A 17,655-nucleotide genomic window follows, 5' to 3' on the forward strand; every position below is an offset into this window, starting at 1 on the left:
TATTTTTCATTTCAGTACTTGTTATCCTTTTCATTCATGTTTTCCATTATATTCATTAATCAGAACTGTTTCAAACCCTTCAAAGCCAGACTAATACGGTACATGCTTGAAATTGTTTAGCAATGACTGCGCACAATCAGCATGGCGGACAATAGTCAAGCACTGTAGAGGTTATTCTAAGCTTCTGTATAACAACAACATTCAACAGCAGCACAAATATAATTCAAGTACACACATCAAGATAAAAACTATGCCAGCTTGTTTAAAAAGTCTTCAATAACTTGTATAATTTACGAATTGTAATGAAGATAAGACATTACATAAATTCATACAATATATATTCCATATAAAAGATCTGAAACTACAAAAAACAATTTAGTTCCCTTTTGTGGATTGACATGGCAATTAGTGCAGTTCATGACTGGGTTACTCAAATACTGTAAAAATAAGTTCTCAATGTCTACCAGTAACAATCACCAGAAACCAATAGAGATACAAGAAAATTCATCTAACATAAACACTTACAATGCTACTTAACCAAAACGGGACTACAATCATATTTACTGAAGGTGCCTATTTAAAAAAAAAAAAGAAAAAAAAAAGCATAATTATATAAATTATGTTTAGGTGAAAAACTCAATGACTAAATGACTTAATTTCCTTCAAGCATTAACATGATTACTACAAATGAACTCAATACAACCCGATTACATAGGAGGATGAAGAGGGAGCAAAAAGCTATTAAATTTTATTTGTAAATAAAATACAATTAATTCAACAGTGAATTTTAGAAATGTAAAGCTCAACAGAACCTTACCAGTGGAGTAGGGCTCGGGTACACTGCTTTGATTGGAGTGTTGCTTGTGCTGCCACTACTAGGTGGGTTTATTCTCTTCTCTTTCTGCCGCCGATTGCAGAACCAGACACGGATAACTTCTTTTTCCATGTTCAGCTGGCCAGCTATCATTGTGATCTCTTCAGAGGTAGGCTTTTGGTTCTGCTTAAAAATTTCAAGAAGCCAAAAATATACTTTCAGTATATGATTGCTACTGAACCTGACACACAAATTACAGTGCTGCAGTCCAAGAAAGAATTTGAGTAAAAATAAGCTTACTTTTCATTTTACAGCAGTAGGGATGACAGGTAAAAACAAAAATAAATAAATAGTAGGAGAAGTGAAGTTCCACATCCTAACTTTAACTTGTGGAGATGTTTCTTTCCAGAACAAAAACAATGTAAACAAACGATATGTGTTAAAAACATAACAATAAATGTAAAATAATAATTTAAAGTTACCAACAAAACAGGGAAACTACCAGAGTAAATGTTTAAGAGTAAAGAGGGAAGTACTTTTTTTTAAAAAATTTAACGGTTTGTCTTTTAAATGTCTTTGTACAGAATACTTTGGTGTCATTGTCAATAAACAAAATATTGTTCTTTTTATTAAAAATTCCATAGTTTTTTACATTTTACTGATGGACATGACATATGGAGGGATATTCTGGTCAAAACTAAACATTATCTCATGAAACATTTAATTATTTATGCTCTATTTCCTTATGCTTTTACTTGTTTATTCCCACATTTCACAATACATTTATTTGTAATTTATTTAATTTTATCCAAAATATTCCTCCATAATGATGGTGAATGGAACAGAGCATGCATGAAGTCAAAACAAGAAACTGTACGATAAGTTGCCCAAGAAGAAAAACAATCAAGCTTTAATGCACCTCTACTAAATCAAACAGAGCCATAAATTCTAAGAATACCAATATCTTCATAACAATCCTTTGGTGAGTTTTTGTAACGAAGATTAATTATCATGAATTTAAACTTAAAACATTTTTAAGCATTCCTTGGCCCCAAAGTAACACCCAGCTTCATTCAAACAACAATGGAATACGTGAAAATTGACAGAATTCGTTTACAAGTAACAGTTTTTCAAAACAAACCATAAGATGACAGTTACCCTTCATTAAACACTCTTAAAAATCTGTTTGCCTAAGCTCATTACATTAAGTTTCACATTCAAAAGAATGGCATCTTGATCTTTCTTGGACTTTTTTTTTTTTTTAATCTTTTTTTGGATCCAAGATGCTAAGGATAATGAGAGATGACATGTGACAAGATAAGTGAATCATACCACGTGAACACAAAAGTTTTAACTCATTGCAGGCTGCAAGAACAGTCTGTGAACACAGTTGTTAGCTGTCACAATGACTGAGAATCGGATTGTGCAGCCACAAACATCCAACCACTGTGTTCTGCAGACTGCAGCATGGTGTTTTTTGGGATGACTGTGAAGATGACCGGATGTGAGTTCTAGCAGAGTGTATTTAAAAATTGCCTATACAATCAAGTACCTGTATAAGCTAACCGCATGTGGATTAATAAGTCTGCAGAATTCTTTCCTACTGCTGCAATTAAAGTGGTGCCTATCAACCAGAGGCAAAACAAGGTCACTTCAATAAAATTTGTAAAAGGATAAAATGGTGGTTGGGTACCTTCCAATACATGGGAATTACCAAGAATTTTATGTATTCTTTTTGTGTAGACATTGAAGAGTTTACTGGTAGCAGACAAAAGGAAACTGGTCATGAAACTGCACTGTCTACCACTGACAGCTGGTAGATTTAGGTACTCAAATATCATATGGCTTTCTGTACAGTGTGTTTATTTATATCTATTACAAACATTTTAAGTTGAAGTGTGCTTTTTTCCTTGTACTGATCAAATTCACACCTTTAATTTAGCTCACTATAAAGATTTTAATTTTAAAAACTATACTGGACACCGGGTCTAAAGAATGTTTCCCACCTTTAACAAGTATATAAGATACCAAGTAGTTCTCCAGGAGAATGATTAAAAGTTTTTATTTTGTTAATGGAAAACCATTATTCTGTATGGCAATAACTGAACAGGGGACAGAATAAAAAGAATAATATGCAGCGCTGAACGTAATGAAACAAAAGTAGACATGTTTTTCACTCTTGTATATGTGGGGTTGGATGTGGCTACATGCTTAGAATTAGGCCCAGAGACGTATGATATAATTTCAGAAAATAAATATGCATAGACCAGAGAAGACTTCTGAAACAATACATATGCAATGAAAAAAAATTTCCATAATACAGCAACAACAGGTAATCACTTGACAAAATTATTATATTATCCAAATCCAAAGACAAGAAAGATTAAAGTACAGTAGTCACTATTTGTATGGCAAAATAAACTTTCATGTAATCTTTCGTTTGATGGGTGGGGGTTGGTCGAGTTATAAACTCAGTTTTGTTTGATGCTAGCCTAAATGTTGACAGCCATGTGAAAAAGTTTTTGCAGCCATGTTTTTTAAACATCTTAGAGATATGTCCTTGATCAGAATTTTATACATACAAAAATCATTATGCATGCTTTGATGAGACTCCTGGAATAATGCAGTCTCTTAACTTGCTCTAATCAGAAAGGTTTAAACAGACTCCAAATAGTACAAAATGCTGTTGTCAGAATTTTATCTAAAACCAATAACAGTAAACACATCATTCCTATTTTATCATCCCTTCACTAACTGCAAGTCTCTTTTAGGACTGATTTCAATATTTTATTGACTTACTGTAAACAAGTAACTGGTCTGGACCAGATTATACCTGTGAACTATTAGTTTCATATATATGTGTAGTGAAAAGTCAAGCAAAATGACACCTGTTACTGGCTAACTAAAAAGATTACAATAGGCAAGCTTTCAAGGCAACTCAGGCCCCTTCGTCAGGCAAGACATAATGCCATTGTAATTGCCTGAAGAAGGGGCATGAGTTGCCTTGAAAGCTTGCATATTGTAATCTTTTTTAGTTAGCCAATAAAATGTGTCATTTTGCTTGACTTTTCACTACATTCATTATGGCTAACATGGTACAACACCCTAGTACTACTTATATATGTGTAAGAAGCCTGAGGTCCCCTTGCTGTTCTAAGTGCTAGTTCGAAGACTAAAGAGGACTGTGCATTTGTGGTCAGAGCACCTCAACTCTGGAGTGCTTGCTATAGGAAAACAGGCTTGCTGAATCTGTATCCTTGTTAAAATTCTTTTAAAAATTGGTTTCCTAAGGCTGGTTTTTACTTTTTAACCTAAAATCTAATTTGTATTTTACTTTGTGTTGTGTTTATATTTCTTCCTGTGCCTTAGACTACAAATTGTTATGTTTTACCTATTACTGTGCTTTCACCAACTTTTTCTAGGTAATTTTATTGGTAACTTTGTGAGGCACTTAATAATTTTGTTTTTTGATAAGTGCTACACAGTACAAATAAACCTTATTATTATTATAATAAAACACTAGTGTTAATTTATAGTTTAATTGCATTTTTAATCCCTTTAGCATTACTTCTCTGAAAACCCACAGAATTATAGTGTAGACTTTTATGCTTTGGAAGACAAGAAAATATGAACTTTAAAAACCTGATCATAAAGTGACTTTTCATACTTAAGTTTTGCTTAAAATATTGCAAATACTTAATCAATTTGTAAAAACCTTTCTTAAAAGTGAGTAGATAAAAAAGCCCTATGAAGAAATACAGTAAATACATGCAGCACAAATTAAACCAATAGAAAAAATTGTCAGGTAATTCTGCACTAGTTTTTATGTAATCTGAAATATCACTGACCTCCAAAAAACTCTTTTCTAAGGCCACTCGTATGTTGGTCTCAATGCTGGTGCGTTTCTTCCTCCTGCGATTCAGACCCTCTATTCCCAAACCAGGGGAGTTCAGGGCACTTGGACTGGACAAGGTCTGGTCAGATGTCAGGTTCTCTGAGATAAAACCAGACACACTTGCTTGATGAATATACATATTACTTACTGAAATTGAATAAACTAATTTTGTGTGCGTGAAGATTTATTTTGTAAATACCAGGTTTGAATATAACATATACTGTATAAACTTAAGTTTAATAATATGGGAATAATACTAGAAAGCATTTTACATTAATACACTCAAAAAAAAGAGACTAAAAGAGCAAAAACAATATTTCCACTAATTTATATTAAACCAGGCATTAAGCCTTTTGCAGCTGCAGTACATTAAGCCCAATATGTACATCAATAAATGTGCAATCAGATAAGAACTTAGCTTATTAATTAAAACTAATTATCTAATTAAATAATACACAAGAGTTACAGCATGCTCTTGGAGGCTGACAGTTGCCTTTAGCTACAGCTCTTAAAATTTTAAGTGGAGACTTTTTTAAAAACTTTTAAAATATATTCAATGAAAATTATACAATATCTGATTTGTTTAACTGCGGTGGGTTGGCACCCTGCCCAGGATTGGTTCCCTGCCTTGTGCCCTGTGTTGGCTGGGATTGGCTCCAGCAGACCCCCGTGACCCTGTGTTCGGATTCAGCGGGTTGGAAAATGGATGGATGGATGATTTGTTTAACTAAGAAACTGACCGAAGATTATTATGTTTTAAATAGATGTGTTTGCCCAGTATAGAAACAGGATTTTGTTTTCATGAACTTGATTAAGACATAAACCTAAAACACAGCATAAAATTATGTTTAGCTGCAAAAACCAAAACAGTACTCAACTTGTTTTGTAGTATTCTGGAAGCAGAGTCAGCATAAGCAGAAGACTTGATTCTCTTCAGTGTCTTAAGTTTACATTTATTGACATTTGATATTTAGTCTTACAAATAAACTGAAATACATCGTAAATCAAATATTTCACTGTTGAATGAACAGTATTTCAAAGCTTGACACCTCAGCTGTGCAGTTTCTCGTGTGAATTTGAAGAAAGACCACCATTACTTTGAGACAACACATTATTTACATTATTAAAGGCTTCCAGTTTTAATACTTTAAACTGTCTTGTGCAAGTGTGGGACGGATTCTGAAAAAATGATCGGCATTCCACCATGCTCCCATGGAGCTCATCTGTGTTGGGTTCCTCTGCTACATTTAGTACAGCTAGTAGAAATACTGCAAACTGAAGAACCATGTTAAGACTGACAAGTCTATGACAAAATGAAATTCTGCATCCATTCCTGTAATCATAAGCAGTCAAAATCAGCCACATAGTCAGAGCACTGCACTCATATGAAAGCATAAAACATTAAGTTATCCCTCAAGTCAATATAGTAAATCAATAGTACAAAAATAGAACAGGAATTTAGCACTCTGCTGCATATCTGTTGATGCTGAAAATAAAATGCTCCTAATTAATAACTTTATACCGCAGAATAGTATAATTACTGTGAAAACCCCCAGAGTTTCAAGTTCTTATTTTGAGCTAAAACTGTCCGACTCTGACCTGTTCTGATTAATTTGTGCATCACTACTATTTAGAGCACAATCTGGTATCCAGGTAAGTGATAATAAATATCAGACTATATAAATAAAATATTCAGTTCTGTTTGGAATTAGCACCTACACAGTGAGCAATGCTTATTTCTAAATTATAATTTTTGAAAATCTATTACAAATAAAAAAAATATAGCAAATATACAGACTATATTTCTGCTTTAATAAAAAAAGGCCATTTCATTAGCGTTTACATAATATGTTATATAACCTTGGCCAAAGAACAAACAAACAAATACCTTATGTTTATTCTAACATTCTACTCATTAGAAAATAAAGCAGTTATAATTACTGATTGTAGTTTAAGCACAGTCTTACCACTTTTTTTTCTTACTGAAGCCATGCTTTAACAGACACCATTCCTTAAGATCAGTAGTTCTCAACCTTTATTCCTCTAAAGTCTACTAGTGTACGACAAGAATATGTCAGGACCCCCCCACAAGCCAGATATTTACCTTTTTGTACTTTTGCTGCAATCATGATAAAGGTTTACATTTATTCAGAAAAGCATATTTGTCAATAGTGTTGTTATACTGCCTGTGTTATTTAAAGCCCAATACAAAATTAACAGGCCATTTCAAAAACAACCTGTATGATTTAAATAAATAACTTCTTTTACTAGTGCCCGATTTTCTAAATAATAACAATGAGTAGGTATTTCTAGGGATAAAAGATAACCAGTAATTACCAAAATACAGAATTTGTCACTGCAGATACTATATTTTGATAACAAAAGTTGTTCACTGCTCACTTGGCTTACATATTACTTTTTTAAATCAAGCATTAAATGATTATGCTCTTCTGAAAATAAAAAATCAAAGGTAATTTTTAAAATGCAGAACTAGTTGTGGGAGACTTTTTTCATAATATAATCACATAAGCTACTTGGTTATCCTCTGGATTCAGCACTGTACTGGTTCAATTAGTGATAGCCACATTTAACCCAAGTGTAAATGCAAATGCGTTTTCTTTCCACATACAACAATCAAGTCAGCGGAAAATGCAAAAGAATCATGAGACGCAGTGGCAGCAGTTAGAAGGGTGGTCAGCCCGGAGACCTGCACAGCTTTTAACAAACTGAGTACAGTTGTCCAGGAGCACATATGAAGTTGACCAACCATCTTTTTTAAGTTCATGTCAAAACCTTGAAATCATGCTGTAACACTAGAGGTCTTCATGGCATTGTGGTATGTCACATTCTTATCACTTTTTCTTGTTGGATCACTGTAAGCAACTTGTTCCCATAAACCCTATACTTTACTTTAGAAGCTGCAATAAGCAGAGCTGTGTTATGCAGATAAACACAAGCAGCCACTAAATCCTTCATTGCTGTGTGCATGTGGGGAGCCCATCCGATCACTATTCAGACAAGATACTGACACACTAGAGACTTATTTTAAAGGTGTCGGATGTAAATGTGATCCAGCTACCCTATATATGGATGCAATCTCTACACTTTAAAGAGGGTCCGAGAGCTGACAGTCATTGCATGCAGTATATAACAATTGACTACTGATGAAGTGGTCCGCTTTAAAAATAATAAAAAAAATTTGACAGCCTTGATGTAGCTCAACTTTCAATAAGACCAAAATTCTTAAATTAAAATTATTTTTTAAGATATTTTACAGCTCCGCTAGAAGTTTAATGGGGCTCCTTATTGTGCAGTGAACCCTTAGTTGAGAACTACTGTTTTAAATGGAATTTCACCTGAAGATTTTACATATTTCCATAAATCAAGTAATAGGTTTTCATTTGGAGTAATTTTTAAAAAGAAATTTGGTGATATATTCTTGAAGTTTTGAAATTAGATGTTAAAGGCATAGTTATTTGAATTCATAGACATTTAATCCTAATTCCACAATCTTGGCCAAGTTTTGCTTGTATCCAAATAACCTATCAATTAAGAAAAAGTAATAAAATTGGGTGACTTTTATATTCATAGAAAATGGAAATGGACAGACACGACAAAGCTTCGGCCTCAATCTGATTGCTTTTCCGGAATTCTTCCTAAATGTGAAAAATGCTACATTCTTTATTTTATTCTACATCATCACCCATGTTTTGACATTCAAAAAGTAACGTTGGCTCCTATTAACAAAACTATTTCCTACCATTATTTAAATTACCTCTGATTTGTTCTTTCTCTGTCCAAAAAATATGTCAGTATTTTAGGCATGACTAAATTACCAATGACATAAATCATTCAGGCACTGCAGTATGTAGATGAAGCACACAGCACCTTAGAGATGCCTTGCTGTGCTAGGTTTAACCCCCTGTCACATCCTAGGTCCTCTATTTGGGGAAAAAGTTTTACCATATATGGAACCAGCAAAAGCTGGTAGCTTCAAGTCAAAAATTCAGCTCTAACTTGCTTCAGATTAGTCAAGGTGGCTTTCCAATACAGATAACCTCTTATCGATAAAAACACAATGCAGATATTCTTTTATAAACAAAGAACAGTGCAGACTCCATACACAAAAACAATATTTGCTTTCAATTTCCAATGAGGAGTCAATTGTTGCTTATTTCTAACCTTGCTCAACATTTGCTCCTGTACTGTATAGGACCACTCGGTGAGGTGTAGCGAAGTTTTTGTTTTCACATTTGGACCCTGGCCCCATTACCTTCTCCTACAGAAGAGATCTGTTTTTTGACAAAGTGGATATATTCAGTAAGCTTTAAGGCTTTTGCTTTCACACTTAAACCCAGACCCTATCATGTACTTCACATCAACTATAAAACACAAGAAGAGCCTAGCTATTTTTTTTAATCTATAAAAAAATGTTTCACTTTAGAACACAATTTTGGCAAATATATACAATTACTAAAAAGAAATACATTTGGCTTCAAAAACATCAAAACTTATCCTTTATATCAGCAAAACAAAGTAACTGGTTACAAAATTCAGGAAGCAGACCACACTTTCATTTTTATTGAAGGGACGCTGTGCAGAGGGGCCAGCAGCTTTAAATTTGTAGGAGCAACCATCACCAATGACCTGAAGTAAGGGCAACCCATGTTCACAGCAGTCAAAGGTGGCTCTCCAGTGCCTTTAGTGCTATAAATGTCTATGGAAAGCATATGTGTGTCCATTTGTGCTGACCAATGTCTCAAGGTGAACAATGCGACTCCTTTTTCACTGGCTGTATAATGTTCTGGTATGACACATACAAAGCTCAATGTTACAAATGGTGATGAAGGTGGCACAGAATATGACTAATACACACATCTCCCTTCCTTTCAGAAGATACAACAACAACTACCTTACAATGTGAAACAGTATTACTTAAAAAAAAAAAAAAAAACCTGTACACTCCTGTACACTCACATTTTCCTCCTCCTTCATTCCTTGTCAAACAGATACGTTAGTGCTCCACTTAGTCAAGACAAAGTATCACCTAAACATACTCCTCTCGCTCTCTCGCCCAACTTCCATTTCGCCTGGAAGTAAACTGTGGCTGCAACTTACCTGTGAAAACTTATATCATGGTTGTTTCTGGACAAATTCCTGAATTCACTCTGGGGGCCCAAGGCTGCTACAATGACACCACACTGTAACTTTCAAGATTCCCCCAGTATTTCTGAACTTGTAAACCTGTTGTAGTCCATAAAGAGCCATGTCTCTCAGACAACATTCAGGACTGCTCCCAGTAAAAAAATTCACCATGATCTACTGTAGTAAATAAGAAGAAAAGTACTATGTCTCAGCAGCTCTCGCTGAACTCTCTCTTGAAAAAGAATCAGACTCCACTTCCACACCAAATAGCACTTTAAATTAATATTAACTAGCAATGTTCTACTGTTTATTGACATTGAGCGTCACTGTTAGCACAAATACACTAAATGTCTAAGATGCATGCAAGCCTGTAGCTTGAATATGAAAGCTTTTAAAATCCGATTTATGAAGAGTTCAGCATTAACTGCTGTAAGACAAAGTTGCCTTCAGTGGAACTACTGGCAAAATACGTAACAACATTTATGAGCAGAGTGGTGGCTCTGAGGCTAAGGATCTGTGCTGGTATCCAAAAGGTTGCCGGTTTGAATCCCCGTCACTGCCAAAAGAGATCCTACTCTGCTGGGCCCTTGAGCAAGACCCTTAACCTATAATTGCTCCAGGGGTGCTGTACAATGGCTGACCCTGCGCTTTGACCCCAAGGGGTTTGCGAAAACGAACAAATTCCTAATGCAAGAAATTGTATATGGTGAAATAAAGAACAAAAAAAAAAAAAAGTTCAAAATGCAATTGGGGAGGGGTTTAGACAAACAATACCAAATACAAATATAGATTGATAGAGAATAACAACTTTGTGTTAGCATGATCTGGCAGTAGGGATCAAAGTGGGATATTTAAGTAAAACAGAAAATGAGTGCTTTATAATTTTTATCATTTTTACTAACGGTGCCAATTGTTAAATGTTCTTCATCTTAACGATGCATTTATTCATAACTTAATTACATATTTCCAGTTGCATTAATGAATATAAGTCTGACAATAATTTAATGCTAACTCAGAATGTAAAAAGGTAAATTAAATAATAAATTGTCTCTGTTTAGTTTAGTTATTTATGATGCAAAGGTATAAGAAATGCATACAGCATGCAACAAGGGAAAAGGAATGTTCAGGCTGATATTTTTTCATAGGGTGTGCTATCAGCTGCTAAGGTATGTAGGAGGTGGCGTATTGTCTGAGATTAGTATTGACTTCTTATTAGCCACCACCATGTGTTATACTTTAAAAACAAAGTGTTATAAAAAGAAATACAAACCTGCATCATTTAGCCACTTTTCCAGCAGTGGTTTAAGCTTGCACATATTTTTAAAGCTGAGGTTCAAGGCTTCAAAACGAGAGATAGTTGTTTGGCTGAAGTCATTTCCATACAGTTTACCCATGGCAAGTCCAACATCCCCCTAAAATTAAAAAGTAAACAGCTATAATGGTATTCAAAAGGACAAAGACACTACTACTATGTTTTTTTTTCCATGTATGTAAACATACCGATTACTACAGAACTTACATACACTGTTTGTACTTAGGAAAGGCAACACCATTTATTTTTATAAAACATTTTAGCCGAAAGGGAGAAAAGGAAAATAGAAAAAAGTGACAGTGGAATTCCTAAAAGGGTTTTGGATTCTTTGGGGAAAAATTACTACTAAGGGTATACAAACTATTGATTCAGAGATCTCTTTACTCAAACCTAATAAACAAATGTAAAAAGTGATCAGACCTGATAATACACCAAAAACATTGATTTGATTGTTATGAAATGCATCACTAAGTCTACTGGAAAGTCCAGCAAAATGACACCTTATGCCTGAAGAAGGGGCCTGAGTTGCCTCAAAAACTTGCATACTGTAATCTTTTTAGTTAGCCAATAAAAGGTGTAATTTTGCTGGACTTTTCACTATATTCATAATGGCTAACACGGTACAACACCCTAGTACAAAGTCTATTGGTAAACTTAGAATAGATGCAAGATGCATTTCAAACAGGAGTTAATCAATGTAGAAAGCAAATAACATAAATTGTTACCAAAATACACTATAAAATCTTAAGAACAGCAATGTTGTATGAAAAACTGGGTAGGACAACACCCATTACTGAGGTGGCAGATGGGGATGCTAACAATGGAAGAAAAATATGAAAAAAAGGGCAATTTGCTTGCAGAAATCACACCTATGATGCACTGAATACATCTTCCCTCATCCGGCTGACTGTGTTGACATTTCTGTACATGTATTTAGCTCTTTCCCAGTTCTTTGTTATGGAGTTTCACCCCACAAAGTCTAATCAGCTGGAATGTCCTTATCTTCCAATAAATCACACTTCTTTCCATTTTCTTTGCAATTTGTCCAAAGCAGCCAACTTTAAAATGTACATTACTACATTGTGAATCTTATAAATTATTAATATTTTCTGTACCCACAATAAATCCACACGGTTTATAGAGTGATGCCGATGCATTTGATTTTTGGTCTTGGGTGCTTTGTTAGAAGACATGATGCGTTCATATTGCTTTCCAACAGCTTGTGTCAACTCATTCATTTTTCTGTAGCTGAAATGCTATGTACTTAATCAGTTTCTCAGTTTTTTTTAGCAGATTCTAGAGGTGTAACACTTCTACAGCAGAGAAAAATGCATTATAGCACTGTTGTTGCTGTAGAGGTTAAGTCTACACTAATTAAGTGTCAGTGTAAAAATTATACATATAATATATATTTAAGGTCAAAAATGAGTAAATTCAAAAATACTTATTCTACAAATGATCAAAGGATCATTTTTTATTTTCAACTTTATTTTATAAAAAAAAAACATCCCCTCTATAAAGTACTAACATGTTTACACTACCTTGTCCAGCCTAAAATGCTATAAAAGTGTACTATAATGTGCAGCAGAAATATTAATTCCATTACAGACATACCTTTAAGCCTTTGATGTGTTGAGCCCACCCTTACTAGCCATTATCAATGATTCTATTAGTTTGGGGTTGTGCCCTCATTTTTTAAACATGCTGCAGTCTGTCCCTGTCTAAAAAAGGCAGAATTAGATGCTGGAGTTTTAGCCAATTTTCGTCCAATTTCCCAACTGCCATTTCTGGCTAAAATTCTAGAAAGAATTATTTATAATCAATTGCTTGATCACCTTAACTCCAATAATTTATTTGACATCTACCAATCTGGCTTTAGGCGTTATCATAGTGATGAAATGCCTGAAAGTGTTTAACGACATCTCTTTTATTACTGACTCAGGTGATGTGGTAGTCCTTCTCCTCCTTGACCTGTCCGCTGCCTTTGACACCATTGACCACGACATATTGCTGTTACGGCTTGAACATCTTGTTGGGCTTAAAGGTGCTGCTCTTAACTGGTTCAGGTCATATTTAACTGGTAGACACTTTTCAGTGACTTTAAATTCCTCTTTTTCATCTAATGCTCCTCTTAAATATGGTGTTCCTCAGGGATCCATTTTGGGTCCTATTTTATCCTCTATATACCTTCACCCTAATGGAGCGATTTTTAGGAAATTTAACATTTCTTTTCACTGCTATGCTGATGATACTCAGGTTTATATTCCTGTTTGCAACTCTACAACAATCAACTCCACAACTGTCTGTCTGAACTAAGATCCTGGATGGCTAATAATTTTCTTGATCTAAATCAAAATAAAACGGAGGTGCTTATAGTGGGTCCATCAGCTAACGCCCAAATTAGTCTTGGACTTCTCGGCTCTTTCTCTGTCTTTTGCAAACCTCAAGTCCGCAATCTTGGTGATACCTTTGATAGTAACCTCTCTTTTGAGAAACAAGTAAATTCTGTAGTCAAGATTTGTTTTTTCCACCTTCGTCTATTAGGTAAGATAAAGCCTTTTTTATCTTCTAGGGATCTTGAGAAAGCTACTCATGCATTTTTTTTTTCTCGGCTTGATTACTGCAACTCGCTGTATTCTGGGATTAATAAATCCCTGATACACAGGTTATAGTTGGTCCAAAATACTGCCGTTCGCTTTCTGGTTGGGGCAAGAAAGTATGACTCTGTTTCTCCTATTTTAGCTTCTTTACACTGGCTGCCTGTCAGTTTTCGAATTGATTTTAAAATCTTGCTGCTAGTTTTTAAATCTTTACATGGGCTTGCTCCTGCCTATTTATCTGAACTGTGTATTTTACATCAGTCATCTAGAGTGCTTAGATCTTCTGGTCAGCTGTCTCTGGTTGTCCCTCGTACCAAGTGTAAAACCAAGGGGGACAGGGCTTTTACAGCTGCTGCGCCTCGCCTGTGGAACTCTTTACCTCATCATATAAAGGAGTCATCTACAATTGAACTGTTCAAAACAAGACTAAAGACTCATTTCTATTCACTTGCATTCTGTGACCTTCAGTAATACTGATGGTTCCTCTTTGTGATTATATAACATTACTTCTATTTATTATGTATTTTATTTTATGTTCATATATTTTATTTCTGTTTATGTTTTATGTTAATTGTTTTGTTTTTCTTTTATTCTATTACTGTAAAGCATTTTGGCCACAGCATTACTATGTTGTTTTAAATGTGCTATATAAATAAATTGACATTGACATTGAAATACCTTTTTTTGATTTGCTGCAAAGCTTTTTTCCTCGCAAATATTAACTTATCAGGTTCATAAGCATTTCAGAGAGAGTTTTGCTTTAACCAGTGTGTGTTTCGGTAGTTGATGAGAATGTACAGTCAGATTGTTTCATATAAAGGAATACAAAAACAATATTGCATCCATGTGTTCACTGCCTGATAACCAGACAGATCTTTGGAAATGAATCTTTGCACGGGCAACTACTGTGAACATAACAGTCTAACTTTCAAATTTATGCAGGAAGAAAGTGCATTGAAAAGGTGAATTAAAGTTTAATTTATTCATCCATCTGTTTTCTTAACCCATTTTATTCTGCACTTTGATGAACCAAGCTAGAGAGACCATGGGAACAAGGCATAAATCAGCCTGGGATGGTATACTATTCCAATGCACTGTGTGTACTAAGGAAAATGCCTAAAGCAATACATTTTTCACATTTCTTAAGATTTATTAGATGGCATGTTATTGATAGTTCTTCTTCACATGGCCTCTTAAACATATGTTACTTCTTTATATCATTACTCTTTGAGCCTGCAATTGCTTCTGTTTTGCGTATTTTGTTTTCAAACAAAATCAGAACCATATAGACTCAACCTATGTAGAACGTTATAGGTAACATGCGATCATGCTAGACAGCATTGCTTATTGAGTTTACAGAATCCAGAACAACCCCTTCAAGCTCATCTCAATGGTGTAATAAGTACCAGCAATGGCTTTTAAAAAATCTTAACAAAAAAGGTAAAGATGTTCAAACTTTTAGTTTTATACATATGAGAAATAGCTTTCACAAAAGTCACCATTTCACAATCAAAAAAAGATAAAAGTGGAACAGTACGTAGCAACAAAAATCTTGAAGAAAGTCAAACATTATTACATTTTAGTAAATATAATTTTCCATGTCTTTAATGTGTGAAGACTCAAAAGAACAGCAATCCCAAAACTTTGTATAGTACATTGTAGTATACTAGGCCCCATTACATATTTAATGATTGGTTTTGTTTCTGTGGTTGATAAAAATGTTGATGAATAAAGGTTGAGAATGCGATAGTTTATGAGCAAATGACATTCTGTCACAAGTATGTATCTAAATTTGTCATGGTTTTCACACTAACATTTTCTTGACCAAGTTCATACATGGGGGCTTCATTACTAGAGTTTCTAAGTCACTTTACCCTCTGGCTTAAGTATTGAAAACCAGGAAAATGGTTGCAGGCATGTTGTTACTATGAGAACCGCAAAACCAACAACAATGACAACTAAGATAATATCTTCCAATATGGGATATAATCTCTCTTTCACAAATTTTTTGGAACTGAATGAAAGCTCATGCTCATTAAAATCACATGTTAGCAGCAAGGCCAGTACGGATAAAAGTCTGATAAAGTAAATAGCCTTTTACCAAATAGATATAGCAATCCATGTTCAGGTGCTCTTGACTGTGGCTTTAGTTGGTTTGGTATGCTCCATTTATTTTTCTCAAGAATTTACTGTGTATTCTTCTGCATCACACATTGTTGTGTAGTAAGATGAAGTTGCATTATTTTCCCAGGTATAAAATTTTTTACTTACCGCAGAACAAATGTTTGGTCTTATTCACCTTGTCCATACTAGCAGCATGTTTTCTCATAACCAAGAGGATGTGGGTTCGACCCTAGGTTCTCCTGGCATTTTCTATTTTGAGTAGTGAGCTGCTATTATTGTTACTATTATATAATAAAAACATACATTTAATTTAAGTCTGCAACAGCTGGTATACATTTATTGTACTTGTAAAAGTTAGTGCGGAAGGGATAAAAGCAGATACACAAATGCATTTTTCTTGGTGTCTTGTTGAGCAGACAGTGCAGTGCCATTGGTGGATGTTACTTTTCCTCGCACACAGACATTCACAACATGTCATTTGAACAATGTTTTTTTTTATTATTCAAGAATCCAAGAATAAAACAGAATAAAAAAAATCTAATTCAGTTTTATTCAAGAATCCAAGAATAAGGCTGAATAAAAAAATCATTCAAATGATGTGTTGATATGAATATCAGTATGCACGGAAAAGTACCATAAATTTACACCAGATGTTACAGTCTCACAACAAATGTATGTTTTCATTATGTGATAATAACTAACTGCAGTTCACTGCTCAAAAGCGCTAAATGCAGGGACGACATGGGATCAAACTTTTTACCTCGCCATTGCTAAACAGTAGCTTATCCACTGCGCCATCTGCATGAAAGGAAGTGTTGCCACTGTGACAACTGGTTGAAAACGAAATGTGTAAATACACACGTATGCGAATGTCTTACTTTGTACCGATTGGGCTTCAGCAACATTTCAATTGAGCAATTTTTTTTTTCTTCAGCTTTAGTCTTGATTAAAAGCATACTTGTTTTGTTACACCATTTGCGAAAGTTTCTTGGATATTTGGGCTTCAGTCTTCACACATCCTACACTTCACGTCAAAATTATGTCATTACTACTATAACATATGAAAACATTTTCTGTTTTAGCCATGTGTTCAGCATTTCTTGCCTCGCATTTCCTCTGTCATTCTAGATTTACACAGATCGTTGTAGACACAGAACACACATGAAGCATACGTATTTCAAATCATGATATGTCATTACCTATAAAATTCCTTATAAATACCATCGCCAAATAAATACTTCAGCACAGACTTGAACTGTGAGGACTACAGTAGGGTGATGCTTTTATCTGACTGAAGGTTGGTGGGGGTATAGCAGGCTGTGTTCTGCAAAACCACACATTTGCAAAACAAAAGCGGGATAACAGCGCAGTGATAAAGAGTAATGAGTTTCTTGGCATATGTCAGGAAAATTTAAGGAGGTCAGAGACAATGAAAAAAATCGTAAGCTTCAGAGATTCTAGTGTTAAATGGCCTCACAGCAGACTATCAGTGACCTTTTCCATTACTAAGGTCCTCTGATTCGGGCAATCTTGTTGTGTCCCACACTAACCTGCACTCAATGGATAATAGATCCTTCAGTTATATTGCGCCCAGACTCTGGAACAACCCACCTAAATTAATTAGATCAGCTGACTCAATTCATTCTTTTAAAAAACAACTTAAAACTCATCTGTTCAGGAAGGCTTTTAACTTAACCTAACATTCTGTCCTGTCAGTTTGGCTCACTGTTCTGATGTTATTTTTTAGGGTTTTCTTTTAATATTG

General features: G+C 34.5%; 1 protein-coding gene across 3 annotated transcripts in view; it reads right to left on the reverse strand.

Moving 5' to 3' along the window:
- pou2f1b (POU class 2 homeobox 1b) overlaps window positions 1-17,655 on the reverse strand; it is a 236,255-nt gene that overhangs the window by 39,262 nt on the left and 179,338 nt on the right. For 2 of the 3 annotated variants that reach the window (XM_028800091.2, XM_028800093.2), the window contains 3 exons: window positions 11,125-11,266; window positions 4,663-4,808; window positions 818-1,000 (listed from right to left, as the gene is read on the reverse strand). In XM_028800091.2, the coding sequence (XP_028655924.1) occupies window positions 818-1,000; window positions 4,663-4,808; window positions 11,125-11,266 (471 nt within the window). The remainder of the gene's footprint in view (window positions 1-817; window positions 1,001-4,662; window positions 4,809-11,124; window positions 11,267-17,655) is intronic. The other variant, XM_028800092.2, reaches the window with a different exon arrangement.

This window comes from Erpetoichthys calabaricus, chromosome 4, assembly GCF_900747795.2.
Source record: "Erpetoichthys calabaricus chromosome 4, fErpCal1.3, whole genome shotgun sequence".
Classification (NCBI taxonomy): domain Eukaryota; kingdom Metazoa; phylum Chordata; class Cladistia; order Polypteriformes; family Polypteridae; genus Erpetoichthys; species Erpetoichthys calabaricus.